Consider the following 20,810-nt stretch of genomic DNA (forward strand, 5'->3'; position numbering starts at 1 on the left):
AGTTCTTTGAGGTGCAGCAGTCAGAGCAGATTTTATTGAGGCTGGTTTTCAGTATCTTGAAGAGCTCCTGAGTGAGCCCACAGCAAATTTTCAGCTATGGAGATAGTAACTTCTACAGTTAATGGCAAGTTGTCTAGTTGTCTGTATAATTTCTTTTGAAGTCTGCCCCAGTGTGTAAGATGCTTTAAGATATTCAAAATAAAAACATAACCTGATGCATTTGTTTAGCACAAAACAGCCTTTTACACAGTGCTTTCCATCTCCCAGACGCAGATGCTTGGTACGTGCTCAAGTACCCACTCCATGTGTATTCAGTAGGATCAATACACCCAGCACCTGCTTTTGTGTGTGCTCCTGACATCTGCATCTGGGAGAGGAATTTTAAAACAATCAGGCCACTTGGGAGGAATACAGGAATGTTGTCAGAGCATGCAGGGATGAAACGAGGAAGGCTAAGGTCCACCTGGAGCTAAATCTGGCAAGGGATGTGAAAGACAACAAGACGGGCTTCTTCAAGTACATCAGCAGCAAATAGAAGACTAGGGAAAATGTGGGGCTGCTGCTGAACGAGGTGGATGCCCTGATGATGGAGGATACAGAGAAGACGAGGTTACTGAATGCCTTCTTTGCTTCAGTCTTCATTGCTAAGGCTGGCCCTCAGGAATCCCAGGCAGAGAGGAAGCCTGCAGAAAGGATGATCTTCCTCAAGGACGATTGTGTGAGAGATCATTTAAGCAATCTGAACACCCACAAATCCATGGGCCCCGATGGAATGCATGCGGGAGTGCTGAGGGAGCTGGCAGATGTCATTGCTGAGCCGCTCTCCATCATCTTTGAAAGGTCCTTGAGGACAGGAGAGGTGGTCAAGGAGTGGAGGAAAGCCAGTGTCACTCCAGTCTTCACAAAGGGCAAGAAGGAGGACCCAGGGAGCTGCAGGCCGCTGAGCCTCACCTCCATCTCTGCAAAGTTGATGGAGCAGCTCCTTCTGGATGTCGTCATTAAGCGAGTGGAGGAAAAGAAGATTATCGGGAGGAGTTAACATGGATTCACCAAGGGGAAATCATGCTTGACCAATCTGATGGCTTTCTGTGATGGCACGAGCGTCTGGGTAGCTGAGTGGAGAGCAGTGGATGTTGTCTACCTTGAGTTCAGCAAGGGTTTTGAGACTGTCTCCTGTAATATTGTCATAGGGAAGCTCAGGAGGGTGAGGTGGACTGAGAGCTGGGTGAACGGCAGAGCCCGGAGGGCTGTGATCAGCAGCGCAGAGTCTGGTTGGAGGCCAGTAACTAGTGGTGATTGCCAGGGGTCAGTAGTGGGCCCAGTCTTTTTCAACTTCTTCACCAATGAGCTGGATAAAGGGACGTAGTGTACCCTCAGCAAGTGTGCTGATGACATGAAACTAGGAGGAGTGGTGGCTAGACCAGGAGGCTGTGCTGGCATTCAGGGAGAGCTGGAGAGGCTGTAAAGTTGGACAGAGAGGAACCTGATGAAGTTCAACAAGGGCAAGTGCAGGGTCCTGCACCTGGGGAGAAACAACCCCATGCATCACTACAGGCTTGGGGTGGACCTGCTGGAGAGCAGCTCTGTGGACAGGGACCTGGGTGTCCTGGTGGACAACAGGTTAACCATGAGTCAGCAGTGTGCCCTGGCTGCCAAGAAAGCCAATGGCATCCTGGGGTGCATTAAGAGAAGTGTGGCCAGCAGGACAAGGGAGGTTCTCCTTCCCCTCTACACTTGCCCTGGTGAGGCCCCGTCTGGAGTACTGTGTCCAGTTCTGGGCTCCCCACTTCAAGAAAGATGAGGAGCTACTGGACAGAATCCAGCAAAGGCTGATGAAGATGCTGAGGGCACTGGAGCATGTCTCGTATGAGGAGAGGCTGAGGGAGCTGGACTTGTTCAGCCTGAAGAAGAGGAGGCTGTGAGGGGACCTTATAAATGCTTATAAATATCTGAAGGGTGGGTGCCAGGAGAATGGGGCCAGGCTCTTTTCAGTGGTGCCCAGCGACAGGACAAGGGGCAACGGCGACAAACTGAAGCAGAGGAAGTTCTGTCTGAACATGAGGAAGAACTTTTTCCCTCTGAGGGTGACGGAGCCCTGGAACAGGCTGCCCAGGGAGGCTGTGGAGTCTCCTTCTCTGGAGATATTCAAGACCTGCCTGGACAAGTTCCTGTGCAGCCTGCTGTAGGTGACCCTGCTTCGGCAGGAGGGTTGGACTAGATGATCCACTGAGGTCCCTTCCAACCCCTTCTATTCTGTGATTCTGTGATTCTATAATCCATTCTTCTCTCCTTTATTTAGTCTTAACTTCAAATCTGAATGTCATGGAAATAAGACCTATTTAATAGCACCAACTAGAGAAGATACGATTTGCTGCTTCTGTAAGCACTCCTCCCCAGAGTTGTGCTGTGTGCCTAGATCTTTACATATGAGGTGTACCCTGCTGTCCCGATTCTTAGGTTTGGTATACGGCTCTGCCGGTACAGCTTTCTATTGCTTTCTCTCTAAAGTGAATCTTTCCCCCAGATTTCACATAATACTGCCACTGCACCTCTACACTGACCTGTGCAAAATGTTATAAATAGGAATTGTTGGATACAGCAGCTATCGGATGGGTTTACAGTTATCTGCAGGCACTCTTTCAATGTATGCTGCCTGGTTAAACGATTTCTTTCCTGGAGCATTAAAGATTTGCAGGTAGAATTTGCCACCTTTAATTTCTTTGAAGGCTTTTTATGTTTGTGTGCTTCATTCTTTATCACCCGTGTGTATTTTTTCCGTTTTGTATTTTTAGTTAGTTGAAAATATCAAACACAGAATTCAGCATTACTTTCCACCTATTTGAATGCTTATTGCTATGGTGATAGTTCCAGGAGGGAATGCTGTCAGGGGTCTTTTAAAAGATTTTTATGTTTATGGTGTAACTATTTTTATTGTCTTGTGAGAGAAGGTGACAATTATCTCTTGCTCCTTGTTTAATGCTTTGTTATGAACTCGATTTTTTTTGTGGCTTGTTAGACATGCAGGCATCTTTCTATGGTGATGTGCAAGCATACTTCAGTGTTTTTGTCCAAATATTCAGCCCAATTAAACAGACGTGCAGAGGAACGCAGACTCGCAGCTCCCCCTGCTGTCCCAGGCATATCCAGGTTTGTTCACACAATCGCCCCCCCCCCCCCCCCCCCAATTTAAAAATAAAATAAAAATCACACACGATCACATGGCTCTGCCAACTCTCACCTGACTTGTGCTGGCCCGATTACTCCTGATTTTGAAGGGAACTGATATTTAAAAAGTGGTGGCAATGGTAGCTCCCATTTTATTTTCGATTTGGAATTTCCTTGTCAGTTCTTCTTCATGCCGCTGTGCATCACCTCCTGTTACCCTTGTCCTGAGCCACTGGAGGAGAAACCATCACCAGTGCCGCAAATGGCTTGTTCTTCAAGACCCCAGGCTTCCATTCATCTGTGAGTTGTTCCTTGTCTCTTGAGGGGCCTCTGTATAGTACTTGGCCAACTTTTAGGAATGTATTGAATACAGTTTGTTGGGATTTTTTTTTTCATCTATTTGCTATTTTGGCAGACTAGCACATTAAATCGAGCTGAAATCAACTGTGCTTGCAAATGGTCCATAAAATCTGTGTATCTGGAAGCCGCTTACCCACTTGGTAGTGCTCCTTTTAACACCCAAGTTACTTGCTTGTTCCAGATTATTTTACATTGAAGTTTGTATCATTTTTAGATAGGATATTTGTGTTCAAACGAGTGAACACTTGTTTGACCGGTAAAAAAAGTCCTTGCAGATCTGCCAATAGTGCAAATGCTGAATTAGGTGTAGACAGAAGTTTTTCTTTCTCTCATGGCATTGTCTGGTTGTATATAGGCACAGCATCCCTTCAGCAGATGGCTGCTGGAGTCTGTTGTGGGGTAACAGGAGGGTATAGTTGGAGTCAGAGCTGCATTTTTGCTACATTAGTGCTACATGCAGACTCCAAAGGTAGCAGGTTTTCTTGCGCAGGTTGATGGCTTTTGTTCTGACGTGGTTACTAAAAGCTTATTGCTGAATGGGGCTGTGTGGCATTTTTCTTCCATGTATCTATGCATGCCTTTTTTTTTTTAAGGTAGGCAGTGATCGTTATCAGAGTGGGGTGTGAGGAGATCATTTCCACTGGCTTGACTGCTTCACTAACCTCATTTTCAGGTTTACTCTCAACTGCAACAGAGTTTTGAAGCTGCCTGCCTTACGTTTACCTGAATTATGCTGGTTCTGTTCTCACCATCTTGTATGCTGCACACAGCAGTATTGCATCGTTTCCATTACAGTCCAAAGTAACCTTGAGCAGGAAGCCTACTGATAGGCTTGAGGTGTAAGATGTAAGTAGCAGATACTGTAAGTAGTTTCTATAGGCAGACGGAGCCAACCTGTGGGTGAGGTCTTCAGAAAGCACAGGAGATCTGGTGTTAGGAACACTGCTAAGCACAGGATGGCAATCAGTGAAAACAGGCTTGCTAAAACCCGAGTGCTTTGGTATTTTCACAAAGCTTGGATATGCTGCCAGTGTTCTGCATGGGTATGGTTCTGTAATATCACATATCAGAACTGAAAATACTTGGAGATTTTTTTTTCTTTGGGTTGAAATATTTAAAATTCATGCATCTCCTGGAGGAGTTTGTTCCTTGCCAACACTTGCAGACAGTGAGAGACATTTTTGCAAGTCATTTGCAGATGCCTCCTTTACAGGAAAATGTAGACAGTGTTAGTTTACTGCCTGAATTGAATTTTGAAAACTTGAATTCTATTTTTATAAATTGGAGTGGATTACTTTTTCAGACATACCATTTTGTTACTTTTATTTTTGTATGTAATCTTGGATGAAGAGAAAATGATGTTTAATCTAGATATTCATATGTCCCATAAATTTGTGAGTTGGAAAAGTTAAGAAAAATTTTACACAACAAAATGTTCTGGAAGGTAGTTTTAAATTAGGAGATTTTAAACCTAACCGCACAACTTTCACGCCATTTAAAAGCTTATATCAGAACTGATGGGGTAGGACTAAGAACAAAAGCTATTGGTATTATGAAGTTAAGCAAGAAATCCTCTGTACCCTGCTGTTCTGGTCATGATCACAGCTACACTAAGCTAAAATCCACTCCCCCACCCCTCTGGTGACCTTGGCTGCACTTCAGCACACAGAGAATGGAAGCAAAAGGCAAACTCTAGTAAATATTAGATTCTGCCACTTGCAGATATACAGACTACATATAAAGATAACGGCTTGTGTGCTCTGGCTCGCTCTCCAGCTCTCACTTTCTCTGAAGTGGACTTAGTGTATTTGCCACTGAATTATTCTGACATAAAACTTTCCAGACCGTACTGGTGTGGTGAGCTGAACTCTGTGGCTTTGCATGGGTACTGAGGCTTTACAGAACTACCTATTACATTTATAACAGTGCTAATTTTTGAGAGCCATGCAGAGAAAATTTTAGATTCAGCCCAGCTGATTTGTTCTTCACACTGCTCCTGCGGTGAAGAGGATTGATTTTTGTGTTTCTTTTGATATTTGGCTTCCTTTCCTCTGGTACTCAATGCTTCAGGCCTTAATCCTTTAACCTTGAATCTGATCATCAAGGCTTCAAGGAGGGATCAGGCCTTTTGATGGAGAGAGAACGTGTTTTGTTGTACCAAATGGTTGGGAGTGGTATAAGGCAAGACAGCTTTCCAGACAGAGTGTATTTCCCTGTTGTGTTAAGAGACTATAAGCAGAGGGTGGGTTTAGTGGGGATTATAAATAATCTAGAGGAAGGTGGGGTGTTAGAGGCAGTGGAAAAGAGTTAATGACTTTTTCTTTAACATTTCACCAATAACCAGTCTATTGTGACAGATGTGTACTGGGTTGCCAAATGCTATAGTCTGATTTGGGTAACGGTTCAAAGCTCAGCCTGTCATGGAAATGGCAGTGTGGTCCCTGATGGAGCAGGGGGAAAAAAGCTTTTCAGCTTCTCAAAGGGCAGTATTTGTGGAAGCAGATGCTTGCTTGCCCTACCCAGCATAAAGAACAGTTCTGCGGGCAGCCGGGAGAGTTCGTGCTGCTGGATTTTTATAGGATCATTAATTATATGTTATAAGGCAGCTAAGCATGGCATTCCTAACTCGATGAATTCCATTATGAATGGCCTTTTCATATTCTTCATCTCATTATATTAAATGCATGTGACCTGAAGTTTAGCTAAAGTTATTGTTCGGGTTAACTTTCATTTAGTGGTTGCCCTAATTTTAGAAACAGTATGATCTTTAGGTTTTATGGAGAGACAGGTCTTTTTATGCATGTTTTTGCAGCACTATTTTAGATAATTTCTTTTGGAACTAGGTAGGAACCTCTGTGAGGTGGCAGGGAAGGGATTTAGTCACTCCTTGATTTGCCTGGAGATTTCTGTCCCCATGTCCCTGGATGACAACATCCAGTTACACGGATTTGGCTATCATCTCTCTGCCAATAACTCTTAAACGCTCTGCTCTGTTCTGTCTAGTCTTGCGTATCTGACTGCCTCCCTGACACATAATCCTGGTTGTTTTGCCTTTAGATCATTCCTAATCTGGCCAAAACAGAACTCCTTACTTTTTCTTCTGAATCTCTCTTCACTTCTGATTTTGATAACGCCACATCCTCCCTGTCACTCAGACTCGTAACCTCTGGGTCACTCTCCTTCTCCATACACATCTGGGCTGCTGACAGCTATTGCAGCTTCCTTCTCCTTTGCAGCAAAAACATGCTTTCAGTGTGTCGACAGTTAAAACACCACCCATTGCTCTAGTCCTTCGTCTTGCGCCTTGACTACTGTAAAGGCTTCTTTGACTGCTCAATATTCACTCCCCTCCTTCAAAATAATTTTTCCAAATGGGTATCTTGGCTGTTTATTCAGATCCTGTCACCGTTGCTTCTCTGAAACCCTGATTTGAAGCCAGATGTCTACAGTATCAGTCTGTAGGGCTCTGCAGAAAGTCACAAAGCTGTTTCTTATTTTATTTGCTCTGTCACCTTTACTCTTCTTTACCCTTTCAGTTACATGGGATTCAGTGTTTTGTTGGGTGTTGCATGAACTTTTGGCCATGTGCTTCTACCACATTCCCCAATTCTTTCTGGCTTTTGGAACCACTGAGTTATGTCATGGTCACTTCTGCCTTTGTCTGTCTATTCTGACTGTGCCTTTCCAGTTTCACATCTTACCTCTTTGAACACTTTTTATTCAGAGTTTTTTCAGTATTTGAGTTCTTTTTTTTCCTTCCCACCTTCAATCCTAATTTGATGAGTTTCAAAGTAATGCATGTCTTACGACTGACCACAAGGATGGTCTCTGCTTGGTAAGTCCAGCTAAAATCTAAATCACACTCAAAAGATATCACCAGTGACCTAGGGAGAGAAGTATTATAACTCAACTGCAGTGACAAATCATCAGCTTTTCTGTGTATAAAAGTTTACATATGACTTCCAGCACATGCAAGAGTTTGAAACAAAGCAATATGCAAGTATCTTCAGCCTTCTGTCAGTAGTGTCAAGCTTCACCTCTTTGTGTAACTACATGCCCTTCTATTTGATCGATGTGTAGTTAATCCTTTTTTTCTTCTTAACTTTGTGCTTCCTTAATCTCCATCTACATCTTGCATCCTCTGATAGATGAGCTAAATTTATATACTGGCTGTAGACTCAGTATTGCTGAGGTGGTTCAGCAACACAAATAATGCAAGTTTATAAAGCCAAGTCACAGTGTCAGAGCTGTGGACAGACACTTCCAAACAGATTATAAAAACTTGTGCAAAGGGAGGCTTCCAAGACCTAAGATCAATAGCGGTAGCTGTAAGATGGCAAGAATCGCTCATATCTGGGCTAACAAAAGTACACAGTGGTTTTGTCACCTTCAGTTTCTATGGTGAGGGAACCAGCAGCCCACAGCCTGGGCAGAGCCCACAGCTTCCCTGCATGCAATCTTGTGCCAGAATCTGTTCCCTTTGTTCCTTCCCTTGATACTGGACATCAGAGCGTGCCAGTATGTATCTCACTGAGATGTGCATCTTAACAAGGCAATGTTTTCTGTATGGTTTCAATTCTGTTATGTCTCTTTACTTCCTGGGTGTAAGAGTACAAAACCAAGTTACATCTGTTCTGTAAACATCCTGAATGACTCAATATTCGGTGGTGCTGTCACATTCACATAAAATCCATGCACTGGAAGGAAATCTTTAGTGTGTTGTTTTTTTGTGGGGCCCAGGCAGTGGTTTTTAGAGTTGTGTGCCATTGGTTAGGTGTCTAAGTCTGTATTACACTTGCAATAAATACCTGATTTTTCAGTCACTAGCCATCAAACATGCTCTATGAAATATGTAACTTCAGTGGATTGAAGGCAATTGAAGTCTCCAGAAGTGGTATTTTAAACCTTTACCAGGAGCTACCTTGTCAAATCTGCATCTGTTGGGCATGATAATCTACTGATGAGAGTAAAGTCCAAAGTATTTTTACTTGTTTTTGGGCTGTTAGGTTTTTTTTAAAGCAGATCAATAAACTATCTCAGTGTTTTCATTTTACTGAACAATATAATATAGATGAGTATTAGTGTAGTGGTAAATCATTAATGTACTCCTTAATCATAGGGTGATCATGTCCCACAGATTTAATCATGGAAAACAGGCGGATGAAGTGTAAAGATGCATCAGGAGGGGTGTTTCTAAGAGAAATGGGGTAGTATATGAGACCATTTTAAAAGATTCTAGTATGAGAGCATTTCGGATGCCATGTACGTTTATAGTTGCAGACTTGGCTGTATTCTAACATGCCATTGTTTTTGATCACTGTAAAATAAGAAGAACCATGTCAGGTTTGTATATGGCTAGGGAGCCAGTGTGGTGTGAGGAGACATGTTGGGATAGTGTTAGAGCTGTGCCTTGTACCTGGACTGAGCCTGTGCCAACATATTGAGCCTTGGGTGGCTTTTTGAAATAAGAAGAGCGTTATGGAGTCCAGATTAACTAGTCCCAAGATTTGTAGGACTTCAACACTAACAGACCTATATAACCCCCCAAAAAACAATCTGTGCGTAACATTCTTGATTCAATCATCATGTGATACAGATAAAGATGATTAGAATAAGAGGACAGAATTTTCATGGACGAAGATGGGTCCTGTAAGGGTGTTCCCATGACAATTTCAATGGTAATCGTTCCGAATCTTTAGAGAAATCAGATTGAAAGACAGCAGCCTCAGAAGCACATGAAAGATAAAAATTCCAATTGTCTTTATTATGGAATTTGATGCATTTGTCTTTTTTTTATTATTATTAGCATTATTTATTGCTTTCCCTGCAATGTGTTCCCTGATATCAGAGGAGCTGTCAGTGACCCAGAAGGTCACCTAAGCATCCTTAGGGGTACGTGTATTTGCCCACTTTAGCGGTTATTAATTTTCATCACTATCAGTGGGAGAAATTTGTAGCTTCATGTTCCTTCATTTGCTTACTTAGAAACCAGGGATGATAATTTGTCATGCGAATATCCTGAATATTGAAAGTTCGCATCTATCAGGTGCAACTTTGTCAATGAACAGAAGCAGCTGCAGATGTTATGTCTTGTATAACTCTTCTGTCTGCATATAGGCACTATAGGATCCTCCAGAACTCTTATTTTCTGTGCATATGCTACCCTTCATAATACCTGCATGCAAGAATGCAATCTTAAATATCTGTTGCACTAATTAGGTATCTGTTGAAAATGTCTTGTTAGGAGGGCACACTGGAAACCCTCTGAGTACTTACTTTCCATCTCTTACTGTGTCCCTCCTTTGCTATATTGTCACTTATCCATAGCAAATGATTGCTCCATGATGTGACCCATGATCAGAAAAAGGGCTTTTGCAATTGCTGCCATTTACTGAAAGCTCCTGTTATCAACACCCATTAGCCTGCCTGGAAACTCCTATGGAGGAGAGAGTGCGTATGTACCGGTTGTCTTAGTGAAGGAAGACATAAGGACTCTTGCACCAAGCAGGTGGTTACCTGCGCACTCAGACCTATCTCTGCAGCAACAGCTCAGCGACAGCCTGTTTTGCAGTGCACCCCACCTACTGTAAAGCCTTTTGTTTTGGGTGAGCCAAGTTGAGAAGGGATGATGCATTGTTCTTCTATTCCTTTACCATAACAAAATTCCATTCTAGTTTGGGGAATGTTTGTTCAGGAGATAGCTTGCATATGGCATTTCGATGGGCACCTTGTGAATGGGGCTGGCTCTCAGCCAAACAGCAGTGATTCTACATAGGGCACTAAGGCATTCACTTTGCTGAAGAGCATGTGATTCTCCTTCTGACGCGTCTTGATCTACTGGAGAAGTTTGAATTTACTTCGAAAACTTTGTTTGTCCTAAGCAGGCTTTTGCAGCATTTCTTATGGTACTTTCACTGGTGAACACTTAGGCAGGCTTTTCAGATATACAGACGCTGTTTTGAAGGATTGTTTTTATACCTATGACTTGACATTTACATGACTTTCTTTTGTGAAGGCTGACAGCACTGCTTGCTGGAACGACAGCTGCTCTGCTCTGCTGTATAAGAAAGGCCAAACACACAGTCACAGCATTTTGTTCTGCTAAAGCTTTGCCAACCTGTTTTTTGTGGCCATTTCTCTATGACTGTCTAAAAACCTTTATGCTAGAATTTTCTTTGGATTTGAAAGAGAAGAGAGAAAAGTAATCAGAGCTCATTTTTCTGTTTATTAGGAAAACTAGGATAGGTGGGAAAGGTGCTGGTAGGGAGTTGAAATATAGCGAACTTCAAGCAGAATGAGCTTCAAAGAGAAGGCATGAGTATAATTTTAGGTGGAATTTAGCTTAGTAATTGCTACAAATGGACCTCTAACTGTGTGTATTAAGTGAAGTCTTGACTTCATTGAAGATAAAGGCAGTATTCTGATTGATTCAATGAGGCCAGGGTTTCACCTATGGCTGGTATGATCTAATAGGTCATTGCTAATTAAGAGCATATGTGGCCTCAATTCTTGCTGGTGGAATTTAATATCTGAGCACCAGTCGCTAAGGGAATGGGGAATGAACTGGTCTCTGAAAGAGTGGTCTGGAGAAGCTGTGCTGTGGATTACTGTACGCTGGTACAGCTTGATAAATGGAAAAGTTTTAAGCATAGTGGCCAGTGTAACTCCTCAAAGATGAGAGAAAAGTAAACCAAATGCAGTAGGTCCAGGAGAGATAGCTCAACAGGGAAAAGCCAACAGAGGAACCTGATAACAGCCACAGGCATTACTGGATTCGGGGGTGCGGAGCCTGAAGAGGACTGTAAGAGACGAAAGCTCTGCATCACTCCTTAGCAATATACTGTCTGCATAATAACATGTAGATTGTAGGCAATCACTGTCTATTCTGTGTGATGAAAAATCCTTTAACTGCAAGCAGATTTGATAATATTTATGTTTCAGTTCCAGAACCCTTACTGGCTGCTGAGGTGTTCCCCTACTTGTCCCTGCCCTCCTGTCTTCTGCCTTAGAAAAATATGTGAGAAAGGGGATGGCCTTGGTTCCGAAGATCATGTACCTGTTGAAGCGGCTCCAGAGGAGGGCAACAAAAATGATCAGAGGGCTGGAACACCTCTCCTGTGAGGAAAGGCTGAGAGAGTTGAGGCTGTTCAGCCTGGAGAAGAGAAGGCTCTGGGGAGCCTTATTATGGCCTTTCAATACTTAAAGGGAGCTTATAAGAAAGATGGGGACAGACTTCTAATAGGGCCTGAAGCAATTAGACAAGGAGTCATGGTTTTAAACTAAAAGAGGGGAGATTCAGACTAGATACAAGGAAAAAATTTTTTAGGATAAGGGTGAAGTACTGGCACAGGTTGCCCAGAGAGGTGGTCAATGCCCCATCCCTGGAAACATTCAAGGTCACATTGGACAGAGTCCTGAGCAAACTAGTCGAGTTGAAGATGGCCCTGCTCATTGCTGGGGGCTTGGACCAGATGACCTTGGAAGGTCCCTTCCAACCCAAACCATTCAATGATTCTGTGGTCTCAGAAGTGTAAAAGTATGTGGACTCTAGAAAGGAAAGCAGCTGTTTCTTATTAACATGCACTGGATCCCAGCAGTGTCATTAACATGCTGATGCATCTAACATAAGCCTCAAAATGCCAGGTTGCATAATTGGGCAAAGAAATCTCACTCTAGGCTGGAATAAGGCCTTTGAGGTCCGTATTAGAATAGGATGTTTTTCCTGATTTTTAAAGGAGAGGAGAAATGTTTAGATTTTTTTCAAGCTTCAGTATGATAGGCTTTAGATTTTAACAGTGTCTTTTTAAGGTTGTTGATCTGCTGACGTGAGCAGCTTGGTTTTGTGGCAAGGAACACAAGGGTGATGGCGTTCAGGGGTGAGAGGTTGCCCTGAAGTTCATGCTGTGCTTCTCCTCATCGCCTGCAACACTCTTGCCTCCCTTCCAGCTCTACTTAGCCATCCTGTGGTGTTGCACACCCTACACGAAGGAGGAGCGAATGCTCCAATCTGCGTCCTCTTTTCCGTGTGCTGCTCTGCCAGCTTGGACATCCTGTCATGTTTCTGCCCAGCTCCCCTGGAAAGAAGGGGCAGGCTGTGTCCCCTCAGAAGAGGGCTCCAGTTTGGAGATGGAGACTCACTAAGGAGGGGCCATAAACTCTACTTCTGTTGTCAGGGTTTTCTTCATGATTAGCTCTAAGCAGACACACATGGAGTATGCACTATTTTCAGGTGTCTCCTTTGCTCCGTGGGTCGAATGTGTGGGAGTCGGTTCCAGTTCTCTTCCACCTCTGCTGGCCTTCTTGCTGTCCACGGGCCCAGCTTCTGTACTGTATCAGTTTCTTATCTTTTTTGTCTTGGGGATTAGAGTAATCAGACTGCCCTACCTGACACATTGTTGGGAAAAAACACGTGAATAATCTGAGGCATGTGGTAGTTCTGGAAGTAGAGGCTTACAAAGAGTAATGCAATACACTTAGAATGTTTCCAGGGATGGGGCCTCCACTACCCCTCACTTGAGAGGACTGAAAACGTTGTGGTTGTTCAGGAGACCAGTCTTGTTCCTGCTTAGATCCACTCATCCAAAGTCTACAGTCCTTTTCTCCCCACAGATATTTTTTTATTTGCCATGGAGACAACCAGCTTCCCAAACAGTACCCCTTTGGAACTGATGGTTTTCAGAGGTGTGGTTTGATAACTTGATTTAAATGGACTTAAATTCATACCACTGCTGAAAAGAAGGTCCCATGATCTAGTGACACCTTCAGCTTTGTCCCAGCACTTGTGATACTGCTGCTTTATGCTGAGCTGAATCTGGAAGCTGATGTGGCTGAAAACTCTCCCAGCCCAAGTGTGGGAGAGCGGGGAAGCAATTTTCAGCCTGTTTGTCAAACTGCATCTGAAATGGCAATACAGATTCCAGCTACAAAAACGTATTGCTTGGGTTGTCTACTTATCATCAGTTTTGCATCATTAAGTGTTATGCATTCTTGGCATGATATAATTGCAGCAGATTGCATTCATGAACTGTTAATTATTTTATTTTTAAAACAGAAATTGTGGAACAGGAAAATAACATTCCAGTGTGTTTGCTTTTGGAGCTAACCTACCACAGCAATCTGTTAATTTGATAATGGTTAAACTCGCAAGCCCTTGCCTAAACAGGGTGCAGTAGGGTACCATTAAGACAGCCATCTGCTGAACATATATACTGGAGGCATGAATTGCATCACATTTTGGTTTTCTGGCTAGCTATAATGTAGTTGTGTTCTCTGGATGTGCTGAAAAATGCATGGAAAGATCAGAGTTCAGTGAAAGGTGAGCATCCAAATTTGGGACTGATGACTGGGAACCTGTCAGATGAATGCTAGGTATGGAGCAGGGAGGAGGTGAAGCCTCATGGGTGTACAGGTGCTGACAGTAAATGCTACTCTGTGGCAAGAGCTGTAGCTGCTGGAGTTACTTAGTGATTCAATAGATCTGTAAAACTCCATTTGCAGACCAACGCCACCATTATGTTGGATTGATTCATCAGGATAAGCAGCTAAAACAAGTTAAATTCTATCAGAGTTTTCCTGCATTAATTTAAAAATGAATGTAGTTGGCTCTAAATGGACATTTGTTTTAGTATCTTGAAGAACTGACTTTCCTCTATTAAAGCAGAATAATGTATCTATATGGTGCCCTAACTTGAACAGTACATAAAGATTAGTAAATAAGACCCCATTAAAAATACTTATAATGTAAGTAACATGGGTCCCAATAGCCTTTCTAATGTCCATTAATGCTTATTCTGAGGATCAGAGCTCATTTTACTGAGCCATTTAGTCAAACCGTGTGATTATTTAGAAAGTTAATTCATGCATACTAAAATCTAGCTTAAGTAATGCAGAGGGTAGGAGGTAAAACTCTATGGAGACGATAGTCCTTTTTGTTATTTAATGATCAGCCATAATTAACTTGCAAATTTGAAATAATTAGAACAAATTAAAGGTATTTAACTTTGCCTCCCTAAAGAAAAATTCAAATTGCACCAAATGCAGCTTTAAATTATTCAAGTCTCAGAGGTCTGTGCTGGGTTTTTTTACAATGCCTTTTCTATGATGAGAATACCAATCTGCTTTTTGTCAGAAAGCATCCTATCAAGTAATTGTTCTTTGTGTCTAATAAATGACAGCTATTCTTCTTTGTAAAAGTATTTCAGTCTCTGAAGACTACATCAGCATTTCCATGGCATTTTAATTCAATAAAACAAAAGGTTAATGTTTTTCTACTTTTTAAGGAATGCAAATACTAGCAATATTCAATGGGTCCTGAATGACATTTAAAATTTGTCATTCATGCTCAGCAGGGATATCGCGATATGAGGCACAGACAAAATGGAAAAACCTTCAGGTTGTGTTTTTCTTTGTTGGTGATGTACTTCGATATTCATAAGGAGGCAGCAGTGCTGAGACTCACCTCTTTTCTGGCAGTGCTACTCTACAACTCCTGCCTTAGTATGTAGGTTAGGTAGGTTAATAAGGTCTTTGTTTGGACAGTCGTCTTTGTTGTGTGGTTTCAGGGGATAGCATGGAAATTCATCGAGTATTGTGGTGCCCTACAGGAAGTCCTACTAAGCATGCTGCACTTGAGTGATATGATGGACTGCTGGATTTGAGAATAGGGAAGGGCCTGTTTTGTTGCTTAATCTCTCTTCTGGTCCCTTTGGACCACATGTTAGTTTGAAATTTTCCAGGCTGCAATATGCACATAATTCATTTTACTAATTATTCCATAGGTGAATGACTAACTATCTTCTGAAATAGATTATTTTTTCCTTATGTTTTGTTTAATTTTTGTACATTGTTAATTATTGAATTTTTGTATCTCTCTGTATTATCCCTTTCCTTCCTTGGTCTGCACATCTCTCAGATTAAGTGTTTGTCATTTTAATATTTGACTGTCTATCCTTACTCGAGCAAAACTTTAGCATGAGCTTACTTTTGTTAAATAACAAAGAACAAGGCTCTAATTAATTGTTTAGTGAGCTATAAATGCAAATATGCTTGCTTTTGTGATTTCCTCATAAATTAGATTCTGTAACTTCTTCTTGATGTCTGTTTCTGTTTGAATTGCCACTGCCATGGTCCTACTCAAACCAGAACTCGGTATTCTAGAGGTAACTGCACCGTGTAAAAAGTATTGCAGTGAACCAGTGGAGTAATTGCCTCCTCATCTACAAGCCAAAGGTCACTGTCTTCACAGTAGATCTGTAGGTTGTAATTAAATGTACTTCACAAATTCAAAAATCATCCAAATAACGACAGCCTCAGTGTTTTTAAGTGCTGTTAATCATCCAAGGACAAGCAAATGGAATATCAGGTCCTGTATTATCAGAGAAATCTGGTCAAGTATTACACCTTCAAGCCTCTTTAAACAGTTACTAGGGTCCAAACCCACCTCTTGCTGTACTCTGGGTTGCAGGAATTAGTAGGTTAATAATTTCATCTAATTTAAATAAGACACTAATTTAGTCCACCATGAATTTTAATAACACTTTGCAATATTAGTCGTGGCCACACAGTTTGAAACCTTAAAGTAAATGGAGGTTATTCAGAGAAGTTTTATACAACGGTTCAGCCAGTTATTACAGGTCATAAGCCATTATATAATGTTCAGCATTAATAATACAGGAGTAATACTAATTGTCCAACAGGCGCAGTGGGCCCTATTAAACAATGGCTTCTACAGCACATTGATTTGAAACTTTTAATGTAGCTATCATTTTCTGATGGGAACATCAAGTATCTGAGTTTTTCTCAGATGCACAGTAACTTCAGTAGTGTAAGCTTTTAGGTAAAAGATTCTTGTGAATTGACCTCCATAAAGCTGTATCCCAAATAATACAAACTCGGTGGCAGTCTTTGGGTTGCCGTGTAAAATCAGTGCTTTAACAAGAAAAGGATTTGTTTAATATTCTGTTAACTTAGGAAAGCTGTATGTCACTCCCATGATTGCAAGTAGAATAGTATAAGCTTGTGGTGAATTGTATTCCTTCATGTGGATAATCCAAAGATTTTTTTTATATTTTTAAATGCTTTTATAATGGTGACGGGGCTAATGACATACACATCTCGGGAATCCTCATTTAAAGCGGTAGTTGTTTCCCAGAGAGAGGAGTTTAAAAGCAGTAGGTTGTCTTCACTGAGAGAAAGATGGTTCTCTGTAGCCTCCTGTCTTCCCAAAATGTTTTGTGATTGCCTGTGTCTGCCAAGACTGAAGTCATGCTTGCCTCCACATCACCACATTTGCCTCCTGGCTCTATCTGTGCAGTGTTTACGATCTTGTGCTAAAGTTCTTGAACCATCATGGTTCTGTTTAGCTTTCTCTTTTCTTACTCTACTCAAACTGCTGCACTTGCTGCACCAGCTACTCTCCCACCAATTTGCTCATATGTTCTCTATCTTGCTTACACGTACCTCTTCATTCACCTCTTTTTATCTCATCTTCTCTCTTCCCTTTTCTTCTTGAATGATTGTATCATCTGCTACCCTTTTGCAAACCACAAATCCAGTTTTCACATAATCGTCTCTGTGTCCCCTTTATCCTAGCAAAGTAAGCATTTTTTTAGTTACTCTTTCTTCCAGTCGTGCTCCACTGTGCTGGACAAAGTACTATCTGTATCTTCATCCCACTTGTCCTATCATAAGCACTCAGGAAATCTAGGACCTAATGCTTGAGGGAATGTGCCAAGTGCCACAAAACTCCAAATATAAATGTCAGAGTGCTGCCAGCTGCAGGTAACCAAAGAGTACTGATAAAGTAGGTTGGTAACTCTTCGATCCTTAGGCATCCTGCTTTTCAGGTATTGTAAATGAATTCAACAAGAGCTCAACCAGCAGCATGACCATTACGCTTCTGGAGAATGAAAATGGGGAAAAGGGGTGGGTGCAGTTTAAAAGGGCTGAAAGCACCATGTAATAGCATGATCTTTCTTTCCTTCCAGTGTACCAGTGTTGAAACATGAATATCGTTTTCCAATGACACCTCCAGTGAGCAAAACCTCCAGAACACCAGCGAGCAGTGGTGGGAGCAGTTCAGCGAAGAAAATGGTTGGTTTTGGTGCAGACATCGAAGATGGGCAAACCCTGATGCAAACCAAGAGGGAAGGCACCAAGTCAAGGAGAGGTAAGGGGAAGCATACTGTATTCCAGGGCCATGAGTGTGCTGATGGCATTTAGAAGTTGTATATATATGTTTAAGAGCGTATCAGTAAAATGCACGATTAGAGGGAGAGAATTGCAAGTTGCTTAAAACAACCCAAAAGAAGGTAGCTACATTTAAAGTAATAAAAAGCATAGAAAGTCTTGTAAATAATAACTGAACTTCTTGGCTGGTGTTACTCGTGGAAGGGAAAAAATAGCCCTTTAACCTCAAAAAGCTACTTCAACAACTCTTTTTCCTTTCCCAGCAAGCAGAGAATAAGTGCAGTGGGGCTTGCTCTTGAAGCGTAATCTTCTTCACACTTTTTTCCTCCCCAAGTAATGGCTTCACCACCACAACCTGATATTTTGCCACACAGGGGTATCTATATGGCTGGAATCTATCCTGCTCTTAGCTTAGTACCTCCACTTAAGGAGCAGAGAAACAGTCTTTCTTAGGAAGAGAAAGGTATGGGAACAAAGGCAGCTTGGATGTTTCACTGCTGAGCCCTGAACATAATCCTTGGTTCAATTATGAGCTAGCTTTTTTATTATTTTAACTTGTCAGCCAGTTTGCCGTATATGTCAGCATAAAAATAAAGAAAATGGCAAAATGAGAAGAAATGTGGTGCAGTTCTCAAAGGAACAAATAACTTGTATTATTGGTTAAGACCGTACCAACATTAAAAAGCAGTCCCTGTGAAGAAACTTTCAAAAGGGTATCATCAGCCTGGACCTAAACAGTGGCTGAGGTTAATCTCTTCCAAGGCACAGCTACAAAAGTTGGAAGCCTGTAAAGGGCTGGTGTCCAAAAAAATCAATTTCTAATTTGAAACAAAATCATTTTTGACTAACAGGGGTTCAGGACCCATTACTTTTGCTGTATAGTCTGCTGACATTTCACACTTTCTGTTGTGCACAATGAATCCTAATAGTCATTTTATAACATTGCTACACCAATCAATTTAAGCAAGAGAAAGCCGTTACAATTCTGCAAAGTTTCAGGGGCAATTTTCACTGATGGTTTTCTTTTATGTTTTTTTCAGCTATCATTATTTTTTTCTTCTCTTTTCCTCTTCCTTCTCCCCCCTCCTTCTCAATACTGTAGTGATGAAATTGAGATTTTTCACAGTTGGATGATGGGTTTTGTTCCTTGGATAGGGATAGTCGCCAAAAAGTAATTTATTTTCCATAGATTCAGGGAAAAAAATCCAACCTGGCCTCTCCATTCATTCATTTCATTTTGTAGTACTTAGGAGAACTTACAAGCTGCACCTGGCTATTGCACATAGCAACTGAGCTGCACCTATGCTGATTTAGTGGTCGCAGTGGTCAGCGTAATGTCTGAAGATGGTGGGTATCTTTTGCAAACACTTAGGGGGATTGCTAGCTTTGAAGATGTAGACCTGCATTGCGAAATTTAACTTATAAACACTGGCACTTGCTGTGATACCAGATAAAGTTCATCAAGCTGTGGAACAACCTCAGGTCTATTACTGATTTGAATGGCTTGTTTATCACAAGGCAAATTACCTAGCACTAATCACTGAAGTTGAAGTCTTCTGTATTTAGTACCTTTTTAATTGGCTTCCCTCTGTTAGATGTTTGGACTCCTTTAACAAGCATACACATATACTTGTAAAGTGTTTTTTCCATCTTTGGGGATCACCAGGGCACAATGTCGAGTTTCTTAATTCTAGTTACTCTGGGCTTAGCTGACTCTGTCCTTGCTTCTGCTCATTCTTCCCATCTGTTGCTGATATGGGATTTCTGCTTCAGAATTTGTTTTTTTTTTTTGTTTGGAAGCAATAATGTAGCATCTCGCAAAAATAAAATGAAGGATTGTTTTCTGTCGTGAAATTTATAGAAAGCATGGTATTTGCCTTACTGCATCCGAGTGCTGAGCCAGCAAGCCTGGGGGTCTGTCTCGGACAGTGTTCAGTACCTGGTGTGTCAATATGAAGTGATGCTTCTACTGCAGTGCGTTCACCTGAGCTCTGGCTGAGCCATGCGATATGGGAATCGGGCATGAAGTCAACAAATTGACAACATGAGGCATGAAACTTGATGTTATTTAGCCCGATATCTTAAGGTGGCCTTTTGGTCAGAAAATAACAGTGCTGGATACTATGTACAGAAACACATCCACTGAAAACTTCTTGACAGTCAGATGTTAACCTATTGCTACAGAGATTTATTTCTCTTATGTCTTGATCTATTTAAATTACATATTCTTCAGGATGGGGAGTCTCTCCAAGCACACCTTAGTGCATGCAGTGCCAGTGCTGGTGTGTGCCTTTGAGCTCACTCTATAATCTCCCCATACCGCTGGGAAGAGTGGGTGTGTCTGGGGGACCATGAACTCAGGATGGTGTCCCTCCATAGCAACACAGTCAGTTCTACCAGATTTTCTCGTGCAACTACCTGTGTAGTCTGTGATTTTTTTTTTTTTTTGGAAATGGTAAAATGATTAATCAGGAAACCATTTCCATGCTGGAATGGTGGAAGGCTTTCTGCCCACAGGACTGCTCACCTACGGTGAGTGCAGTGAGTTTGGAAAGGGTGAATTCCTAATTAACCCACTTTTCTGTTCTCCCTGCAGATGTTTAGTAATGGGAAGAAGAGCGTTATTAACCTGGTCCGGTCACCTTGTGGAGTGAAAGGAAAGGCTCTCTTTTCAGGGTAGAAGCTTACAGGATCAGCTTAGGCAATCATCTTTTATTCTCTCACTGTTGCTTTTTGTCTCCTATTTCTGTTTGCTCCTTAATTTTTATTCCTGTACTTTAGCAGGTGTTTGTGTCTTGTAGCCAAACTTTTTTAGTTTTACCAGCAAAACTTTAAGCAGACAAAGCAATCCTCAAGTCTTAGATCTTTTCAGCAGTAAATTGTTTTTATTGGTGTCACCAGCAGCTATGTCAATTTGTACTAAAATCTAACAACTTGTCTAGTTAAAAAGCACTGGAGTACAGAAATGTGTGTTTCCCTTTCTGCCCTGGAAAATTTTGCTTTTGGGCTGGGAAACTAAACTAGATTTTATCTATTGCAGCCTGCAATTTTGGACACTTTATTTCTGTACATTTCTGTATAAAGTCTTCCTCTTCACA

The 20,810-nt window shown here is 41.7% G+C and overlaps 1 protein-coding gene across 1 annotated transcript in view; it reads left to right on the forward strand.

Moving 5' to 3' along the window:
- KIAA1328 (KIAA1328 ortholog) overlaps window positions 1-20,810 on the forward strand; it is a 184,944-nt gene that overhangs the window by 129,713 nt on the left and 34,421 nt on the right. Inside the window, exon 9 of the mRNA XM_075411536.1 lies at window positions 17,511-17,692. Coding sequence (XP_075267651.1) covers window positions 17,511-17,692 — 182 coding nt within the window. The remainder of the gene's footprint in view (window positions 1-17,510; window positions 17,693-20,810) is intronic.

Source organism: Opisthocomus hoazin, chromosome Z, assembly GCF_030867145.1.
Source record: "Opisthocomus hoazin isolate bOpiHoa1 chromosome Z, bOpiHoa1.hap1, whole genome shotgun sequence".
Lineage (NCBI taxonomy): Eukaryota > Metazoa > Chordata > Aves > Opisthocomiformes > Opisthocomidae > Opisthocomus > Opisthocomus hoazin.